General features: G+C 37.3%; 1 protein-coding gene across 4 annotated transcripts in view; it reads right to left on the bottom strand.

Annotated features, from left to right (window-relative positions):
- The window catches only part of DDAH1 (dimethylarginine dimethylaminohydrolase 1), a 261,883-nt gene that overhangs the window by 74,835 nt on the left and 164,596 nt on the right, over positions 1-22,452 (bottom strand). Inside the window, exon 1 of one of the 4 annotated variants that reach the window (XM_004026068.5) lies at positions 11,161-11,306. The exons of the other annotated variants lie outside the window; for them this stretch is intronic. Coding sequence (XP_004026117.1) covers positions 11,161-11,163 — 3 coding nt within the window. The 5' untranslated portion in view covers positions 11,164-11,306. Of the gene's footprint in view, positions 1-11,160; positions 11,307-22,452 lie in introns of those variants that run through there. 4 annotated transcript variants of the gene reach the window in all.

Raw genomic sequence — 22,452 nt, 5'->3', positions numbered from 1 at the left:
GATATTATTACCTCTAGTGTACAGATCAGGAGACTGAGGCATAAGTCACACAGTTTAAACTCCACTTGTGGGGACAGTCTCTCCCTCAAAATAAAAAACAAAATGTCAGTTGTGAGGAATATCAAATCCAGTTCTATCCATGAGTCCAGGCAAAGAAAATGCCTTCTTTGTCCTATCCATTAGAGGGCTCTACCCTGAAGACAGTGATCCAATTAATAAACAATCTAAAATGACCACCTATTGTACTAAATTGGTCTCTAAAATACAACTTTCTAACATTTAGCTGGCTATTTAAAAACCCCTTGTAAAAGAAATTTACATCTATAAAGAAAATCTCCATTTCTAAGGGCTGCTCTTTCTTTGCACCTAAAACCATTAGAAATTTTTACAGTGAGAAAGACATTGGCTTAAAATTCACATAACAAACCTTAACTGTGTTTATAGTACTTTTCCTGCCCATCTTGTCTTATGGGGTCTTAATCTTTGCCCTTGTCTCAGCAAATAATGGTGTTTAGATCTCAGTTGTGTGCTTTGAGATGTAAATTTTCTACATTGTCTCACCTAAGAGTCATGCCTTTGGAATGACAAATTTAGGGTTGCCTAGCTAACAATAATTTAAAACAGCAGAACAGGTAAATCAGGAGATTGATAATCTAAAGAAGAAAGAGAAACTATTGAAAAACTGGCAAATAGAGAATCTTATAAAAGCTCTAAGACCTGCTTCTGGCTGTGTGTCTGTATGTCTACATGTGTTATATGTACGTGATATTTTGCTACCAAAATATATGAAAAAGCTTTAATTAATTGGCTTAAAGAAAAAGTAAGTGACAAAATATAATATTTCATCAGAAAAACTGCACTAAATGCTATGGTTTGCTGTGTGTCTGCACCAAAATTCGTGTTGAAATTTAACTGCCAATATAACAACGTGGGGAGGTAAAGCCTTTAAGAGATGATTAGGTCAATCACATAGATTAATGTCTTTCTCATGAGACTGGGTTAATTCCACAAGACTGGATTAGTTCTCAAAGGAAAACAGGTTGTTATAAGGTGAGGTCACGCCTGTGTTTTATCCCCTTTCCATGCCTGCTTTCCCTTCTGTTTCTCCACCATGTTATGATGCAACATGAGACACTCACCAGAAGCTGACCAGATGGGCTGCCCCGTCTTGGACTTTCCAGCCTCTAGAATAATAAGCTAAATAAACCACTTTTCTTTACAAATTACCAAGTCTTTGGTATTTTGTTATAGCAAAAGAAAACAGGCTAAGAGACTAACTCAAATACCTTTCAGTTCACGTGACAGGTAAATCTTTGGTAAATAAGGCTAGTTCAATAAAACACTGTGTCTTCTGACCAACAAAATAACCTCATATTTAACTTTAGGGCTCTTGTTTAGGTGGCAACTAACATTGGCATACTGTAAAAATGGTTAACAAGGAAATAACTTGAGATAGTGGCTAGCTTTGTTTTAACGACCAATTGAAGCATAATTTTTAAGAACAAGTAAATTAGGTGAAAGTAAATGAGTTAAAGGTTTTAAATAAACTCTTCATAGTTTCAAAAATCTTAAAGTAACATAATCTTAAAGTCATATGATTAAGTAACATTCCTGAAATGTCAGCCATTTCCAAGTTAGAATACTGACCCATTAATTGCTAAAAATGATTAAAGTATAGATACTTTGTCATCTTGTGTTGTTATAAAATGTTGGCATATGATAGTTCAAAATTGCTTACTTCCTAGGTTTCACTAGAAATTAAGGTTACTAAAAGTTAAAAATTGTAATTAATATATGTAATTCTATATGCAAAGTATACCAAGAGAAAGTAAAATGTGTTTTGGGTGAAAAAATTTATAAAAAGTCATGAGAATATATTTTTGTAGAAAAGAGTTATTTCAGCTAATTCAAAGGTTAAAGGCTTTTCACAATATAGATTTATGAAGAAAATGGAAACAAGGCAGGAAGGAACTATTAAGTAGGAAAAAGAGATACAAAAAAGTTGTAAGTCTGAGAATATATTTTTGGTAAAGAAAGTTGAAAACAGACTAATTTTTTTGAATGACAATTCTGTGTGGTCAGAAAGATGAGGGAAAAAGAAAAGTAAATTTTTGCCCTAAGGTAGAATGACTGGTTGTTTCAATATGAAAACGAGGAGATTGGGCGCAGTGGCTCATGCCTGTAGTCCCAGCACTTTGGGAGGCCAAGGTGGGTGGATCATCTGAGGGAGGGAGTTCAAGACCAGCCTGACCAACATGGAGAAACCCTGTCTCTACTAAAAATACAAAATCAGCTGGGCGTGGTGGTGCATGCCTGTAATCTCAGCTACTCGGAAGGCTGAAGGAGGAGAATCGCTTGAATCTGGGAGGCAGAGATTGCGGTGAGCTGAGATCGCACCATTGCACTCCAGCCTAGGCAACAAGAGTGAGACTCCATCTCAAAAAAAAAAAAAAAAAAAAAAAAAAGAAAAAAGAAAAAGAAGTGAAGGTTTGAGCAAGCTGCACGAGGTCTTTGCAAGTTTTAGAAGATTTATGGAAGATGAATCTTATGAAAGGAATTTTGAGTGTGATCAAGTTGGCTAAAATTAAAAAAGAATTGTTTTTAGGTTTTTCTAAAAATTAAGCTTTATTTTTAAAATTTTAAAACAAGGTTTTCTTGACGTGTACTGATCTTTTCTTATTAAAAAATTGTGAGACTTTTTAGGTATGTGGCCTAGAAAAGAAAGATTCTGTATTTTGTCAAAATAATTTCCGTGCTTCATGTTTTCTTTCTTAGGTCATTAATTACTTAGGAAAACTGAGTCTCCTCTTTATTATAAGAGTTAAGATTTTCTACAGCTATGTAACTTCTTTTGAAGTATTTTAATTATCATTGTGGCTAAATGAGTATTATATTCAAACACTTGATCAAAAATGTGATCCTATTTTTGATCAAGTGTTTGAATCTTTTTGACAAACTTCCCAAAATGAAATTCTAAGTCTCCTTGTCTTAGTCCCTTTAGAGTTGCTATAAAGGAATACCTAAGGCTGGATAATTTATGAAGAAAAGAGGTTTACTTGACTCACAGTTTTGCTGGCTGGAAGACTGGGCATCTGACAAAAGCCTCAGGAAGCTTCCACTTATGGCAGAAAGCAAAAGGGAGTCACAGTACAGAGATCACATGGCCACAGAGGGAGCAAGAGAGGAGTGGGGAGGTGACAGGCTCTTTTAAACAACCAGCTCTCACAGGAACTAATAGAATGGAAACTCACTCATCGCAAAGAAGACACCAAGCCATTCATGAGGGATCCATCCCCATGACCCAAACACCTCCCATTAAGCCCCACCTCCAGCATTGGGGATCAAATTTCAACATGAGATTTGGGGGACAAACATCCAAACCACAGCCACCTGGAAGTCCAAAAGAGAGATATTAAACCAATTAGGTTTATCTGATATGTTAAATTATATAGGAAATATTGTCAATAAGAGATAACGTTTAACCGTCTTTTCCTTACATTTGTATAGATATGATATTAAAATATTTATTCAGGCCAGGTGTGGTGGCTCACACCTGCAATTCCTGCACTTTGGGAGGCTGAAGTGGGCAGATTGCTTGAGTCCGGGAGTTCAAGACCACCCTGGGCAACATGGTAAAACCCTATTGCTATAAGAAATACAAAGAATAACCAGGCATGGTGGCACACAGGTGTAGTCCTAGCTACTCGGGAGGCTGAGAGGTGGGAGGATCGCCTGAGCCCAGGAGGCAGAGGCTGCAGTGAGCCATGATCACACCACTGCACTCCAGGCTGGGTGACAGTGTGAGACCCTGTCTTAAAAAAAAAAAAAAGGTTTTTCAAAATTGCATTAAATTTCTAGAAATCAATCATAATTTTGGTTATTATGTTAAAATGTTGTATGCCACAGAAATAACACAATTTGTCAGCTGCATCATTATGGGCTCTCATCAGGTTTTCAATGATGGCTATTTTAAGTCTTACTGTCCCTCAGTTAATTGCTTTATTCTGATGCTGTTCTGAAAGCTTTTTGCAAGAACCATAATCTTCAAAGAAGTTCATGGAAAGAATGGAAAAAATTCTGACAAGTACAGGTTTGTGACAACTTTGAGATAGCACTGGATTGGGTAAGAATTTGTAGAACTCTAAGAAACTGGTAGATTAGTGAAACTATCAACTAAGATCAAACAGAGCAAGAATTAATTACATTAGACTGAAAAACTGATAAGGAAAAAGTATGGGTTTTTATTGCTTTTTTATTTAAAACATTGCTGGTTCTCTTAATGTTCTATTTTCTAGATTTAAGAAAACGATTTTTTAAAGCTATCTCTAGCTCACAACGGTTTGGTAGAGTATACTTTTATAAACAAAAATTGAAACATTCCATCTTTCTCCTTAATATGATTATTTTCATAAGCTCAATAAGAATTTGCTCTCTGTATTACACAATATAATTGGAAACACTGGTTTAATTACCAAGGCTTTGACTGAAATGTAATATTTGAGAATTAATAGAATGCCTCGCTTCAAGGATTCCCAGTGTGATACAGTTTGGATGTTTATCCCCTCTAAATCTCATGCTGAAATCTGATCCCCAGTGTTGAAGGTAGGGCCTTGGTGGGAGGCCTCTCTCGCTATGTGACTCTACTGACTCCCCTAGCCTCCTACCATAAGTAAAAGCTTTCTAAGCCCCTCACCGGAAGTTGAGGAGATGCTGGTGCCATGCTTCTTATATAGCCTGCAGAGCTGTAAGCCAAATAAATCTCTTTTTTTTTTTCATAAATTACCCAGTCTCACATATTCCTTTATAGCAACACAAAGTGGACTTACACACAGCATTACAGTGAGTGAATAAAAAGTTGTCACTTCCTGGCAGGCCTAGGAACCTCAAGACACTAGATAACCATAGACAAAGTCTGATGTCGGCCTTGGTTTGGCTTCCTAGTGATGAGAGGTTTTTAGAAGTCTAATCTGAGATTCTTTGTCAAAATTTCCAGCAAATCAAATTTAAAAAGAACTGTGTGGTTATTCTTGCTGTACTTATATACAAATAATCAGGTGAAGCTTAATGAGACGAAACTTATTTTGCAAACAAATTAGTCTTACTCTGATTATCTTTGGTAGAAATGGGGGTGATTATAGACAGAAAAATTATGTTGCAAAAGAAAAACTATAGTACACCTTTTAGTAGATTGTAGCCTTGTTCACTTTTTCCCTAGACTGGACTGGATCCTGAATTCTTTTAGTGCACTACCTCCAGTATCTAGCTTCAACTCTTCAACTAAGAGCAAAAGTGCTAAGCTGGACAACTTGATATAAATTTCAAGGGACAAGTCTCGTGTGTGATGTGTGTGCCATACAGAGAGTTCACCAGAATATCTAACGCCACAACCAGGGACATTCAAACTGCAAACCAGGATGAGAATTTGCTAACTGCATGCCGTGGACAGCTTTTCCCAAGGCCATCAGACGAAGACTTCTTATGATATTCTTACCCCTCTTAATTTTTCCTTGCTTATGCCTACTTCTTTCACTTGGCAGAATAAGGCTATGGTTAAAGTTTCACAATCCTTAGTTTTTGTGAGTAATCTGACAGCATGTTGAATCTGTTATGTCAAATCTGAATCTTTAAAAAACCTGAGATCCTTTAGTCCACCTAGTGGGTAACTTCAGCAACATCCCTAATATCCCTAATGCAACTGTTTATTCAAATTGTACTAGTGATCTCTTTTAGAGAGTTAGTACTGTCTGCTTTAATTTAACCCATTCCTGGAATGCTATATGATAGAATTGCTACCAACTAAATGAATAGGGAGAAATCTGTGCAATTGCTAATACTTCTTGTTACCCATAGATATAATGAGTATCCGGCCTGGCTCATTCTTTGATCTATTTAATTTCAGTTGGTTTAGTTTATGGGGATCCTAGATAAAGGAGCATACTCCAAACTCCTGGCATTATCCTTTTGATAGTCATAATAGTAGTTTCTCTGGTACACTATATCCTCTCGAAAAGTTTTAAAGGTTGCACACGCCATTCATCAAACACCAAAGAGTCTCTTTTCTGCTGGTATGACAAAAACTCAAAGAAATGCATGATGATGAGTACACCATAACCTATGAATGACTTGTAGAGACCAGAAACCAAACATGATAATAAGAGTAGCATTAATGCCCTTAGTTTTGGTCATGCACTCACCCAGGTGAAAGCATGACTGAAAGGGGAAAATTGTTAAATAAAAAATATAGGAGGCCATTGTTTTGGACTAAGCTTCTGCACTAGGCCTCACAGCTCCTGCATTAGGCCCCAACAGATTTGACTAAAAATCAAAATGGAGTTATCCACGCTGAAGTTCCACATCACCAAACTGAAACTAAGTTGTTATATAACATTCCAAGAAAGCAGGAGAGAGAGATAGCAGCCAATTTCCCAAATAGGCCAATTTCAATCTTCAATCAGTAGCATAATAGTTTCCTCTGTTTTAATCCTTAAAAGTAACCTGCTGCTAACCAATCTTTCTATTTTTCTGCCTCCCTGTCCCTGCCTTTCAAGGAAAGTAACTTTGAAATAATCAATCTGTTTTTTGTTCTTCATTTTTGCTTTCCTTAGCCCTTTCTGTCTATAAAACCAACCCCTTCTGTTCAACTCACTGGCAAATTTATTGTATTTTATGGCATAAAATGTTGCCTGATTCTAGAATTGCAATAAAGCCAACCGTGATCTTTAAAACTAAATCTATTGTAATTTTGTTCTTGAAATTCCCAAGTGGACTCAAATATTTTTTTCTTTGGAGAATCTTGGCCTTGTTTTGCTGCATCCCAGCCAACTGTTTAGCAAAAAAACCTTGAGCTCACTGGCATTATTTATCAAAAACAATCAGCGAGGACTGCCTGAAGGACACATAGACTACTCTTGCAGGAATTCCTTTCTTTTCTTTTCTTTTTTTTTTTTTTTGAGACGGAGTCTCAATCTGTTGCCCAGGCTGGAAGTACAGTGGTGCAATCTCGACTCACTGCAACCTCCACCTCCTGAGTTCAAGCAATTCTCCTGCCTCAATCTCCAGAGTAGCTGGGATTACAGGTGTGTGCCACTATGTCCAGCTTTTTTGTTGTTGTTTTTTGTATTTTTAGTAGAGAGAGGGTTTTGCCATGGTGGCCAAGCTGGTCTTGACTTCCTGATCTCGGGTGATCTGCCTACCTGGGCTTCCCAAAGTGCTGGGATTACGACGTGAGCCACTGTGCCTGGCCTACTCTTGCAGAAATTCTAAAATGTACATCTAATTAGACAGTTTACTTTCTATAATATTGAATTAACTGAACTGTACCTACTGGTAAAAATGTGGTAGATGATGCTATTTATATCATTACGCACTGTCCACATGGGATCCCCAGGAAGAAATTTTTCTCTGAGCTTAGTAATAATCACATTTTCACTTCTCAGAATCTGACCTGCCTGTATCTTTAGGCCCTCATAGACTAAAATACCCACCAGGTTCACTTCTTTATGCTGGTGGTTAGAAAGCTTTCAGTGGAATTTGTGACCCATCTATAACAGTGTGTAGACCACATATTGTGTTCCTGGCCAACTAATGGTAATCATTTTATCTTATTCCTATATCCATCTTTTGATTGGTTCTACCTTTATTATATATATCCTTCCAAGCTGCCTTCTATCCCTTCTGCAGTACAATGGTACATAAATGAAAACCATAAAAATGTAAGCAGAGAGATATGATCCATGCCCACAATGTGATTGCTTTCTTCAAAGACATTGTAGGCAAATGTCCAGGGTTTCTAAAGCTTTATATAATGCCAGAACATTGGGCTAAAGAGTGAACACTTTTGAGTACAGCAGGCTAACACTATCTCTCATCATTAAAAGGCGATATTGGTGCTGCTCAAATGTAGCTTTCATAATACACTGCCTTGACACAGTCTAGCAATAAAATTACAGGAATCGATCCTTTTTTCCAACAGGTTACAGTTCTAAAATGAAGAGGGCCTACTATGAAAACATTCATGAAAAGTGAAATCTTTCATTATTGGTATCTTCTTTTTACCTGGATTTATTCACTTCCTTTGAGCAGTAGAGAATGACTAAATACATCAGATAAAGATAGTCTAAATAGCACATAAAGAAGAGCATGGTTTATATTTACTTTTAGGAAAAAGAGTTGTAATGAGGATGAAATATAATTTTACCTTGGATTTTAAGAGACGCAGCTTTTCTTTTTTCTTTTCTTTTTCTTTTTTTTTTTTTTTTTTGAGGAGGGTTTCACTCTATTGCCCATGCTGGAGTACAGTCGCATGACCAAGGTTCACTGTCACCTTGATCTCCTGGGCCCAAGCAATCCTGCCATCTCAGCCTCCCAAGTAGCTGGGACTATAGGCGCACACTACCATGCCCAGCTAATTTTTAACAATTTTTTTGTAGAGATGGGGTTTCACCACGTTGTCCAGGCTGGTCTCAAACTCCTGCACTCAAGTGATCCACCCACCTCGGCCTCCCAAAGTGCTGGGATTATAGGCATGAGCCACTGCACCTGACTAAGAAGCAGCTTTTGGGCTCTTTTAAAATTCCTATTATTGAACTGTAGAATTAGATTTTCAGTTATATGTAATTTTGTTTTAAAAAGAAGCACAATTACTATCTTACTTAAAAGAAAACATTTTCAAAACTATTTTGCATCTTGTTCCTTTTTAATGTGTTCTGAAGGCAATGTATTTTATTTTACTTTAATTAATTTTTTTAGAGACAGGGTCTTGCTATGTCACCCAGGCTAGAGTGCAGTGCTGCAATCACAGCTCACTACAGCCTCAAACTCTTGGGCTCAAGCAATCCTCCTGCCTCAGCCCCTCAGCCCCTCAAATGGCTAAGACTACAGGTACACCACTCCCAGCTAATACTTCTATTTTTTTATTTTTTATTTATTATTATTTTTTTTTTGGTACAGACAGGGTCTCACTACGTAGCCCAGGCTTATCTTGAACTTTTAGCCTCAGTGATCCTCCTGCCTTGGCCTCTGAAAGTGCTGGGATTACAGGTGTGAGCCACTGTGCCCAGGCCTGAAAGTACAGTCTTTTAAAAAATCTGCCTCCAATTTCTTTCTTCTAGCCAGGGTCTAAGTGTGAATGCTTTTCTTCAAGCAGAGTCTTTCAACTATAGCAAATAAGGCTACTTGTCAAACTATTTTTATAGACAAAATATTTTCAAAAATATTTTCAGTACAAATTAACTTACCATGCTGTTTTTATCTCGGATTTGATATTTTCTTCAGAAATGTACAATTTCAGTTACAAATACTAAGATATAAAAATGCTTTGCATATTTTTCTGGTAAATATAGCTGAACTAAGATTACATTTCTAGAAAACACAATTAATAAAAATCTTCTGGCCGGACGCAGTGGTTCACGCCTGTAATCCCAGCACTTTGGGAGGCCGAGGCGGTGGATCACGAGGTCAGGAGATCGAGATGATCCTGGCCAACATGGTGAAACCCCGTCTCCACTAAAAATACAAAAAATTAGCCAGACACGGTGGTGGGCACCTGTAGTCCCAGCTACTCGGGAGGCTGAGACAGGAGAATGGCGTGAACCCGGGAGGCAGAGCTTGCAGTGAGCCGAGATAGTGCCACTGCACTCCAGCCTGGGTGACAGAGTGAGACTCCATCTCAAAAAAAAAAAAAAAATCTTCTGACAATTCTCATTTTTTGCTCCAAAAATATTAGTTTAACCTCAACAGATACCTGTTTTCTTAAGAATGCTGGGTATGTACCCATGGAGGAGTGTCTGTTCCAAGTGATAAGAAGGGATCTGTGTGTGCTGGCTGTGGACTGGGACTGTCCCTTAGGGACCGCTAATGTTTGATCTGGTGAGTAACAATCACAAGTTTGAGGGAAATTTTCCCTTGGATATGTAAACTCCTAGATTTACCACATATATACATATACATATACATATACATATACATATATATATATAATATGAATATATATGAATATGTATGTGAATATATGTGTATATATATGCACACACGCATGCATGTACACATATATACATATACATATATGTGTATGTATATATATGTATGTAAAGTAAAACAGAATAGTTATATCCAAAGAAAAAAAAATCTGAAAAGAATCATTCAAAACGTGCGAGACACATTGTACTTAAAATGTACTTGAAGGCTTGTTTCTGTAAGGGTTGCCTAAACATCCCTAGGCTCTACTCTTCAGGAATCTTATTTCCAGGCACAGTGTCCTGGAGCATTTGCAATTTTTCAATTGGAACTCTCAGCACTTTACTTTAAAAATAGTCTAAAGTCAGAAACTGAAATAGTGATCTATTTTTCAACCCCCAAGTTGCTCCTTAGTCAATATAATGCTGAACATTTCTGAACAAAGGATTCTTAAGGCTGGCTGTGGTTCAGGCAAGTCCTAAACTTATTAAGGGTAAAATAAGTTATTCACAAAAGAAAAAATATATAGTCTATTCTCAGTTGGAGAAAGATCTATTTTCCCCCAAAACTGAATTATGTATTAAATCAGTTCAAATTTTATTTTGGACCATTAATCTGTAATTTAACATAGTTGTTAAAATAAATGGATGTTTCAGTCTATTTTATGTCAAGTTGTTTACTAGAAAAATAATTCGATGGGTAGAACATTTAAAATATTGTTTTCCCTGTGTGCTTACTTACAAATGGATAGATGTTGTACTCTTGGCAAAATTTACTTGTTACATTTTAACAATGTAATTGCTGACAATAAAACACATTAGTACAAAACAATTTCTATATCTTAAATCACAACTATATTCCTCCTGCCACTTTTAGTAGGATAATGAATATTTCTATAACTAGTTTTTAACAAGTTTCTAAAATATTTTTAAACCCATATGAAAGAAAAAAAAGGCTTAGGGAATTTTTCTTTAAGAACTACATATTATATTTCACAAATAAAGCTAAACAGAAAAATGCAGATCAACATTACAATTCGCAAGTATTGAGCATTTAATGACCTCCATTTCTAGAATCCACTTCTTAGAAGATGCCACCAGTTCATATTGACCCATTATACAAGAAACTTCTGCCTGTAGGATTGCAGTTGACAAAGCCTGAAAGACCACATTCTAGAAGGTACTGCTAAGCTTCATTTGTCCTTACCATAGCTGACTGCCATCAAATTGCCATCCAGAACTGCTTTTGGGAAGCAGTTCCTCCGCAATCTTTTCAACAGATTCCCTGTTTTAACATCCACCTGTGTTACTGAAGAACAGTCTGACCCGGATTGAGCCATGGAGCAAATAATAACACTAACTGCAGCTCCAGACAGAAAAAAAAATAGGAGTTCATTTTCCAGACTCTTGTGGGAATACAGAGCATGTCTGCTGAAACCGAATCCAAGAGTTCAATGATACTGTAGACTCAAGTATTTCTTTATATTCCACGTAATAGCTTTTCCGTTCTTGGTGTTTTATAACACACTTCTGAGCCATGATTCAGAAAGTGAGGGAAATTCTCTGTCTTTCTCTCTCTCTCTCAAGTTGAGTTATATAAAAATTACAATTGCAAGGTGAAGCTCTAACAGAAGGCCACAGGAGTTGCTATATGTACTGTTCTCACTGACCCATCACTGCAACTTAAGTCAGTTCATGTGGACTTTCTTTGAGGGAACGCCATTTCTTTAGGCATTAAATCTAAACTTCTTTCCTTTGGGTTTTGTTTTGCTTCATTTTTGCCAGACTCTACAATCCGCCCTAGAAAGCCTGAGTATTACATCTTCATTCTGTCATTTTCAACCCTGTTTTCTCTCTTGACAAGGATAGACATGTTATTTTGCTGATACCACTGTTGAGTTGTATGAGGCCTTCTCCCTTTATGCAGGGGCCACTAGAGTAATCAGTTTTATGTAGCTGCCACTTCATACTACTGTATCCTAACAGCAGACATGCTAGCAATTCTCTTCAGTTTAATTCAATAAATAGGCCACATGGGTCTATTTATTAGCTGATATTGGCCTCCAACATCTAATGTAACAAATATTACCTAAAAGAAATAGGGTTGAAACTATACCTAAGATTACAGAGGGAAATAGTCAAGCATCTGAGGAAAAGATCTTGTTTTTCCCTGCTATTAAAAAACTTACTGTAAAAAACACTGTATGTGGTTCTATAGACGGCATGCATCATCAGGCTGTGAGTATAGACACGGAGTTGGTTCCTTTAAATAAACACAGGTGTCAGGACGCTTAAGCATGTAAATGGAGGTCACACCTTATTTTCTCTGTAAGCTTAAAGTCTTAAAAAGTCGTGGTCTGGATCAACAGGAGCAGGGGCGGTATCAAGGCATGGTCCATTCCCTGCTTTGCATTTGGCTGGGAAAGACTTGGTCCTTGGCTGGATCTAAAAAGTGCCCTAAAAAAAAAAAGCCCTACTTTATAGCAGTGAATAGTAAACTGGAGATAGCATGTTGGAATACAAGTCTTGAGAGAAGGTGGAGTCCTCTATGAAAAAGAGAGAGCCTCAGAGAGGGGAGACAAGAACCCAAGAATCACAAATGTTTTGTTTCTCTGCAAGAAAGAAGGCCAAGGTGCAAGACTATCCCTTGTTCTCTTATTCCAAGCTGCCCTCATGTAATGAATGCTCTCAGCCACTCACTCGAATACATTTCTTTTGAAATTAGAAGTAAAACCAAACACTTATGTTGCCAACTTAAAGAGGTTTGATTGTATTTAAGAGCACACGGATATTAGCCTCCAACAGTTTTAAAGAAGCTAAGAACTGACATTTATCCAGGACCCACTATGTGCCAGGGCTACCTACCATGTTTCCTCATTTGAATTCCATAACCACCCATGGTGGTGTGCATTATTATGTTTACTTTATAAATGTGAAAGTTGGAGCCCAAAGATGAGGAGTAATTTGTTCAAGGCCACACTGTCTAGAACATGGAGCAACCAGGCCTGTCCAATTCCAAAAGCCACGTTCTATCTCAAAAGCTTCTTTTAGAATATTTGATACAGTCCTCATAGAGATTTATGAAATAGAATTTTATCTTGAGAAACTAAGAAACACAGAAGAGAAGCTTTCCTCATCACTACATCTGGATCCAATAAACTTAAAAATATTTTTTTAAGATACATTACATTTGGTTTCTTTCTCTTTTTAAATTTGTAGTCCAAATTATCCCCATCCTCTCAGCAAAATGAAATAGTAACCTCTATGATAAATTATGAGATTCTCTATAATGTGAAATCATCATTAAGTCCAAAGAGAAAAGAAATGAAACAACTATTATGTTTTAAAACTTGAAATATTCAAGAAGGATACATATAGAATATACGTTTTTAAAAAATTAATTTTTTAATTAACAAAAATTGTGTATGTTTATGGCATACAGCATTACGCTTTGAAATATGTATACATTGTGGAATGGCTGAATCAGGCATATGGCTTATCTCATATACTGATCATTTATTTGTGGTGAGAACACGTAAAAATATACTCCTTTAGTTTTTGAGTATACAAAGCACTGTTATTACATATAGAGAACAGAATATACTATAAACATTCATAAAGGGCAAGCTGAAAAAATTACATTCCTTTATTTCATGGTAGTTTTAAATTTTTATATTAAAAAACTATTATATTAAAGCTTTAAAATAAAATGCTATATTACAAGGGTCTTTATGACTCAAAAAGAAACAAGGAAAATTAGAGTATATTTAATAAAATTTAAAGGAAACCTCGTTTATTTGAAATATATAAGAACAAAAACACATTATATTTCTTTAAGAGAGTTTAGACCTTCCTCCTTGAGTTTTTGTTTTTCATGTGTCCACTTTTTAAATGTTTCCATTTCCTCCACACACATATTTCTGAAGAGTTATGAGCAGGAAGTTTTCTCACGTATTTTCCCAAGTAGAAAGGCCTCCAGCTGCACACAGACTTTCCCATTGCCCCAGTATTAAAGTTCTGGGTAAAATTTTAATTACTAATTTAGGAAAGATGAGACATTTTAAAATTTAATACAGTTTGCCCTTTTTACAGACCATGTAGAATAAAGCCTCAGTATGCTTGAAAAAATCTCTTAGCAACTGAGAGCGGAGCTGGCCAACAATGGATGATTCATTGATTTAGCTTGAGTGTGCAGGAATGTCTGCCAAAAGGTCTGAATAAACTCACATTGCTAGACACTATGGTAAAATGTACCCTGACCTCTTTTAAAACTCTATCAGAGCGGAAAGTTAAACTTGCAGCTTTCCAGCAATTCACTGGCATCTGGAAACACACTTGAATTATAATATCTTGCTTTTATAACAATCGATAGATTATTATTTTCACCTAATTAGACAATGGCTGCTACTAATTGGAGGTTTCTAAGGGGACACCACCGTGCTTTTAAGCACTAAAAATAATGGTTTCCTATTCAATTTAAATCTGAAAGGAGGCTTTTTGAAATCCCAAACTGAAAGAACTGATTGTTGGCTTTTGGTAATATTGACCCAAGGGTTATGAAACATTACCCTAAACAATAATTTGTGCACTTAAAATTGGTAAACATTATGTAACAGATACCCCATGTCTCTAAGTTTATGCATATATGTAAAGATTATATATACCAGGAAATCCTAGCTTATGTTTATATAAAATTCAAAAGAGCTCGGCTCTTTTGGTTACATCTATCATTTGTCTCCTCAACATCCTTTTTAGGGGCAAGTATTATTTCTCCTGCTTTAGAACTGGAAGACCACGCATGTGGAATTTTAAATTGTTGGCTTGCATTCATAGGTATTCAAATCAAGTGCAGGCCCGGGTTTACAAATGGATATTCTAGTTTAAAATTGAGTATTAGACGCATTGCACTACTTTATCACTCACAACTTCAGCAGCTATAATAAAAATAATCCATGAAACCAAATCCTTGTTTCCCAGTGGTGAACAAAGATATACTTCCTAGTTTCTTTTGCCCTTCACAAATGTAAGCATAGAGCATGGAACGTTCTGCCTTGAAAGAGCTGTGCTTTTGTCTGCTTTACTTCTTCTTCCTCATCTTTCCCCTTACCTTTTTCTCCTTCTTCCTTTTTTTTTTTTTTTATCTTTTTGTGGTAAAATATTCAGGATTAACTGAATAATTCTCTGCTCCACCCCAGAGGTAACCATGTTTATCAATTTGAAGTACTCCTTTTCATATTGTTTTGTGGAGCATTTCCATGATTAAATGAACACATAAAAGTCTATCATTTTGATTTACATGTTTTCCCTGTTTAATATATTATCACATATTGTTCTATAACTTACTTTACAAAAAAAGTACTTCTTGGAAATCTTTTCATACCTGTACATTTGAATCCATTTCATTTTTAAAATTGCTAAAAAGTATGTCACAGTGTTAGCTTACTTTCTGAAATGGGGCAAGTTATACACATCCACTAAAAATACAGCTGTTCTTCCAGAATAACCCAGATGGTCATATAGAACAAAACAGCATATGGAAAAGTACAAATGAGTGAAGAAATTTAGCCTATTTTTTTTAACTTACTTCACTCTTGACAATTATATGTATCCAATAGCACCAGAGGCAGTGAATGGGCTTGTTACACTGGATGCTAAAATCCAAGTAGTAAGACGAATATGATGGGGATCTTGCCAGAAAGGGGCCTTGTCACTTGGAGCAGAGGAGTAGAGCTTTATGGGTCAAAGCTGAATAGAACACACACGGTTCCTGCCCTCATGGGGGTAACAGTCTAACTCTTAAAGACCTTCCAACTTCACCCCTCCTTTCCATTCCCACAGTAACTGATAGTCTAGACCAAACTTGTCCAACCCACAACCTGCATGCCACATGCAGCCCAGGATGGCTTTGAATGCAGCTGAACACAAATTCACAAACTTTCTTAAAACATTATGAGATTTTTTTTGATGATTTTTTTTTTAGCTCACCAGCTATTGTTAGTCTTGGTACATTACATGTGTGGCCCAAGACAATTTTTCTTCTTCCAATGTGCCCCAGGGAAGCCAAAAGATTGGACACCCCTGGTCTAGACTTTCCACATTTCTGGTGTGAACTATTGCAGGAACCCCTACGTGGTTTTCTTGAGTCTAGTGTCTTGAACTGCTAATCCACAGCAGAGATATTCCCAAAGAGAAAGATCTGATCATGTCACTGCCCAAATGAAACACCTTCATTATTTTCCCTTAAATGACAATACAGGACAAAGTGTAATCATCTCAACCTGACATTCACAGTCTAACTTCCCAATTTTTCTCCTGTTACTTTAAGTTCTAGTCACATCAAACTTCCTACTGGTCTGTGGAGATTCTATGTCACACTTCTATGCTTTTTCACATACTGCCTAAAACGTCCTTTACCTTTTCCACCTGGATCTCCTGCTTGTTGCTCTACACCGGCTTCAACATTGCCTCTTTGGTAAAGGGCTACCTGACTTCCACAGCAGGGATTTACTTCTTCTGTGCTCCCAAAGCAGGTTGCATTCACCTCTATAATAGCATTTCATGCTGTTTCAGCATTATTTGTAATGCATATATAAGTTTTCAACTTTATTTATAAGAAATTGTACATATTAGTTAAAAATCAATTGTGAAGCACCTACCTATGCTAAAGTTTTTGTCAAATCTTAAGTTATCAGTCATAACTCATTGCCATACTAGTCCTCAGCCCTACTTGAGTTGTTGGACTGCAAGTTAATTGGGAAGATCCAAAGCCAATTGTAATCATAACAATTCTCCTTATGTACATATCAACAGAGATTATGAAATTATAGATTAGCTGAGCACAGTGGCTCAGGCCTGTAATCCCAGCACCTTGGGAGGCTGAGGCGGGAGGATCACTTGAGCCCAGGAGTTCAAGACCAGCCTGGGCAACATGGCACAACCCCATCTCTACAAAAAATACAAAAATTAGCCAGGCACACTGGCAAACACCTGTAGTCCCAGCTACACGGGAGGCCGAGGTGGGATAATCGCCTGAGCCCGGGAGGTGGAGACTGCAGTGAGCTGTGATCATGCCCCTATACTCCAGCCTCAGCAACAGAGTGAGACCCTTTCTCAAGGGAAAAAAAATAGATCTACAGAAATTTCCTTAAAATGTAATAATGTTTATCTCTTTTTGAGAAAAAGGAAATGAGGCCGGGCATGGTGGCCCATGCCTGTAATCCCAGCACTTTGGGAGGCTGAGGCAGGTGGATCACTTGAGTTTGGGAGTTTGAGACCAGCCTGACCAACATGAAGAAACCCCATCTCTACTAAAAATACAAAATTATCTGGGCATGGTGGCACATGCCTGTAATCCCAGCTATTCGGGAGGCTGAGGCAGGAGAATCACTTGAACCTGGGAGGTGGAGGTTGTGGTGAGCCGAGATGGCACCATTGCACTCCAGCCTGCAATAAGAGCGAAGCTCTGCCTCAAAAAAAAAAAAAAAAAAAAAAAAAAAAAAATGGAAATGAGGTTAACATTGAATATTCTGGGGTTCAGGTACTGAGTATAATTGAGTTTAAAACACATAATTTGAATAAATTTTTAAAGATGACTTTGTAGTAGTTGGCTTGACCTAGTCCTAAGAATATTTTGATTCTCAATTTTACTTAAGTTTGTCTCATAAATAATTCTTTGCTTCCCTGCTAGAATGCCAAAGTATACAAGCCAATGAGAAATATCCCCTTGCTTCTGGTGGAATATGAACCTATAAGAAGCAGGCATTCTGATGACAGGTGTGGGAAAGAGGGAGGGAGACAGTATAAAAGGGTAGAGTCAACCATCAAAGAAGTCGTAGGCTGTTGTAGATAGCACTGTTCATCCATGGAGCTGAGATGATGTCTTGAGACCCAACTCTACCCAAGCATATTCTTCATAGGTCCACTGACTGAGTGTCTTGGCAGGGATCCTGACCAGCCATCTTAGTCTAGCCCACAAGTTATCACAGCATCACAAAAAACACTGCAGTGCATATGAAAACATTTAACCACTGTCATCCATGAAACAGACCAATAACAGTTGACAGTGAGGCAGGAATCTAAGAAATAGCAATAAATTGTTATGAATTGCCTGGAATTAATAAATTAAACATTTGGAACAATTGCAGTAAGTAGCTTAGAGTAATATTTGAAAAACAAACGACAGGTGTTAAGGTCAAGTAGGTCAAACAGAGGAATTCACATAACTAGAGAAACAATTAGAAAGGTAACAGGCCTGCCTTAATTAGGATGCTCATTTGCTTGACAAAGTAAATTTTGACCCTGATGAGGGGACTGATGCTGTGTTCACTACCACGCTGTGCTGTCCTTCTGTCTTCTACACCAAACTGCATGAGCTCATCTGGGGGCAGGGACTGTGTCTTTCATTTCTAGACACCCTAGCTCTTAGCAAAATGGCTGTCCTGTATACATCTGTCTAGATATAGATCAGGACAACAGACAATTAATTCTATTGGGTCCTAAATATAAAGACTGTGAAAGAGACATCTGCAGTTCCTGATAGCTGCCATGATGGCAACTGCTGAGCCATTTGAAGGTAAACGCTGTGTTTCACTATGATTCTGAGGCTCCCCATGGGGACTGCTGCTGCTGCAGACTCCTTAGAAGTATTCTGATCATGCTGGCTTCTGCTCTGAAAGGGAGGAATCTTGACAAACCAGAGAAAGGTCAGCCGACACCTCAGCCTCAGCACTGTGGAGGTCAATCAATAGCTGGAAGAGGGTATAGAAAGGAATAAAAGCAGAACCTCCAATCTACCAAGGCCTGCAGGAATTTTCTCCACTGATATCATTAGAACTTCTGTCTAAATTATCCCACTGATACAGAATGTACTTGTGGAATTTAAGAGAGGCATTGGACTGATTTTTAAAATTCCTACATGTACCAAATTCCAGGCATAGTGCCAATGGCAGAGAAAAGAATATTTTTTTAAAAAATTAACTTAAAACATGTGAAAGGTTTTAAGGCCTGCAATAGTCTCTTGTTTACTATAAACTGTCTTTATAATTCAACTCCATGTGACTACAGGAATTTCTTGAGTCGGAGTCTACTACGTCATGCTAGATGCTCTAACACTATTTGTTAAGTGACACAAATGAACACAGAAATAATCAGTCTACTGTTGGAACACACTGAATTTCATCTTTCAGGGTCTTCTAACAATTGTTTATCTGCCTCTTCTAGCTAGTCCCTCATGGCAAACCACAATGACCCCTTCACTCAACACAAGACGATCTTCCTGTGACTGAAGTCTCTTGGTCATTACTGGCTCTAAGCCTTTGCTCGGTTATTTCCTTCACTGAGAACATCTTCCCCTCTTCTTTACTACCAATCGGTGTAGTACGGCCCAAAACTTCCCCTTTATTTCCCCTTAATCCCACCTCTTTTTGGCTTCATCATGTTGAAGGCATCTGTTGAGAGGACATTTGTACCCCTCATCCTTGGAAAAGCATCAAGGTAGGTACCTAGAGAATGATGAGAACTGGTCTAAAGAACAGTGCAAATGGCATGTATAAAATATTTTGAGGGCCAGGCATGGTGGCTTGCACCTGTAATCCCAGCACTTACAGAGGCCAAGACAGGCACATTGCTTGAGCCCAGGAGTTCGAGACCAGCCTGAGTAACATGGCAAGACCTTGTCTCTGCAGAAAACTAAAAAATTAGCTGGGCATGGTGGTACACACCTTTAGACCCATCTACTTGGGAGACTGAGGTGGGAGGATTGATTGAGCCTAGCAGGTCAAGGTATCAGTGAGCTGTGATCGTGCCACTGTACTCCAGCCTGGGTGACAGAGCAAGACCCTCTCTCAAAAAATAAATTTTTTTGAGGAAGGATTACTTTGTTAATATATTCTAGAAATATATAGCCAGAGAAAAACGTAAAATAAATTCATTACCATGAATACCTACACACCAGGCTGCTACATGACTATTACCATTATCAAGTTCTCACTACTTTTGGTGGAATCAAGGAAATTTAGTGCACTTTAAACAACTGAACTGCATCTATGATAAGTGGAAAGTAAAGGAAATTTACTTAAAGTTTTACCATTTAAGGACACTGGATCCCAGTCCTATGAACCTGTGCCTTAGCACATATTTTTTGCAGCTGCTGATACACTTAAGAGCCAAAGCTAAGCTTTGAAAGTTTGGATTCCTGTGTGTTGTGATAATCAGCTGGGGTTTGGAAATGCCTTCAAAAATCTAATGCTCTGGCCCTTTAACAAGGCTTCTGAAAAAACAATTTAACATCTGGAATCAAGTATTTTGTGGAAGTCCAAGACCAACAGGGCAAAGAACATTTCTTTCAGTAACAGTTAAAATGTGGTACTTCCTTCTCCTTCATCAAATAAATGGGTTTATTTAACAAAGATCCTGAGGTAGTTTATAATAAGTAAAATATGGCATAGAAGCAAGGTATAGAAAACAGGATACTCCAGATATTTATCACTGAAAGTCTTTCCTAAATATGCTGCTTTATTCTTCCAGCATCATTTTCTTTTCCAAAATTCAAATCCGAAAAACAATCGAAGTCAAGACTTCTTCATTTAACCTTTCTAAGAGACTGCAGAGTGAGGATGAGTAAAGAAATTATAGAGTTCATCTTTCATCTTTTCCAACATACTTCAGAAGAAGACAAAAACAGTAACTGAATGTATGAATTTCTTAAGTCTTTGGGTAGCTACAGTAACTCATATCAAATGCAAAAACAGAAGTGGTTATATCTATTGAATGTTGACTAATTCTCTACAGATTTTAGATATTGTTTAAAACAACATATGAAAATGTGTTTCCTACTAAAATAATAACAGGTGACATTTATTGTATGCTTAACATGTATCAGGTCAGGCACTGTACATTTAACTTTCAAAATAATTGTTATCCTTTTCTTCTTGTGACGAGTAATTAATACAGTGGTATGGTAGAACTGGCATAGAGAGAGACAAATAGAACAGTAAAATAGAAGGATTAGAACCCAGAAACAGATCCACATATATATAGGGCTATAGCTCACAACAAAGAGAGCACTGTAGATCAGCAGGAAAAGGACAGACCATTCAATAATGGTGCCAGGAGAGTTAGTTCTCCATACACGGTGTGGGTAACAAGAAAAAGAAGGAAATTGGATCCCATCCTCACACAATATATAAGAATACATTCCAAATGGAAGTAAGGTCTTAAACATGAAAGGCAAAATGCTAAAGCTTTTAGAAGACAATATAAGGAAAGGATCTGACCACATTAAAATTAAGAGCTCTGGTTCATCATCAAAAAGTACCACAGAGTAAAAAGGCAAGCCACAAACTTGGAGACAATCTTTGCAACACACACAATCAACAAAGGATGTTTCCAGAACATATAAAGAATTCCTCTGAAAAAGAGAAACAACTCAATAGAAAAATGGACAATTGATCGATAGGTACAGTGTTTCTCCTCCACTTTCTAAGAAATGGAGGAGAGAGATTCTCCTTTACCCACTAACCTACAATGCTCTCTTTGTCTGAGTTATGGCCCTGTATATATGTGTGGAGTTGTTTCTGGGTTATTCCTTCTATTTTATTGTTCTTTGAAAGTGGAGGAGAGACTCACAGACTGCCTGGCACATGGGATGTACTCAAACAACATTTGATGAATGAACAAAAACACAAATGGCCCATAAACATATGAAAAGATACCCAAGCTCATTGGTAATCAGGGAAAGAAAAATGAAAACCACAATGGTTTTTTTTTAAAAAAATAGAAGGAAGATTTTAAAATCAAAATTTGGAAGGCCCCTGTGACTTTAACGAAAATCAAATATTTCAAGTGTTGCTTTTTTTTTTTTTTTTGAGATGGAGTCTCGCACTGTCACCCAGGCTGGAGTGCAATGGCGCTATCTCGGCTCACTGCAACCTCCGCCTCCCAAGTTCACGTGATTCTCCTGCCTCAGCCTCCTGAGTAGCTGGGATTACAGGTGCCTGACACCACGCCCGGCTAATTTTTTGTAATTTTAGTAGAGACAGGGTTTCACTATGTTGGCCAGAATGGTCTCAAACTCCTGACCTCGTGATCCACCCACCTCAGCCTCCCAAAGTGTTGGGATTACAGGCGTGAACCACCGCACGCGGCCAAGCGGCACTTTTACCCATTGCTTGTGAGAACATAAATGCTTGAAAGCTATTTCAGCAGTACTTACTATAGCTTAAAATCTTGTACACTTTACAAGCCAGCTCTACTTCTAGAAATCTGAGAGAATTTCTAGCACGTGTAACCTAGGAGATACATTTCAGTTTATTAATTGCAGGGTTGCTCATAGTATTAATAGCAAGAAACAATCCAAATATAAATCAGCAGAAAAAACTGAATATATTCATACACTGGAATACATCATACAGTAATGTTAAGTAAAAGAAGTCACACAAAAACATATAAAGTATGATTCTATTTATGCAAAGTTCAAAAACAGAAAAAAATGAAACACTAC

Source organism: Gorilla gorilla, chromosome 1 (assembly GCF_029281585.2).
Source record: "Gorilla gorilla gorilla isolate KB3781 chromosome 1, NHGRI_mGorGor1-v2.1_pri, whole genome shotgun sequence".
Taxonomy (NCBI): domain Eukaryota; kingdom Metazoa; phylum Chordata; class Mammalia; order Primates; family Hominidae; genus Gorilla; species Gorilla gorilla.
This window is presented reverse-complemented; position numbering and strand designations above follow the sequence as displayed.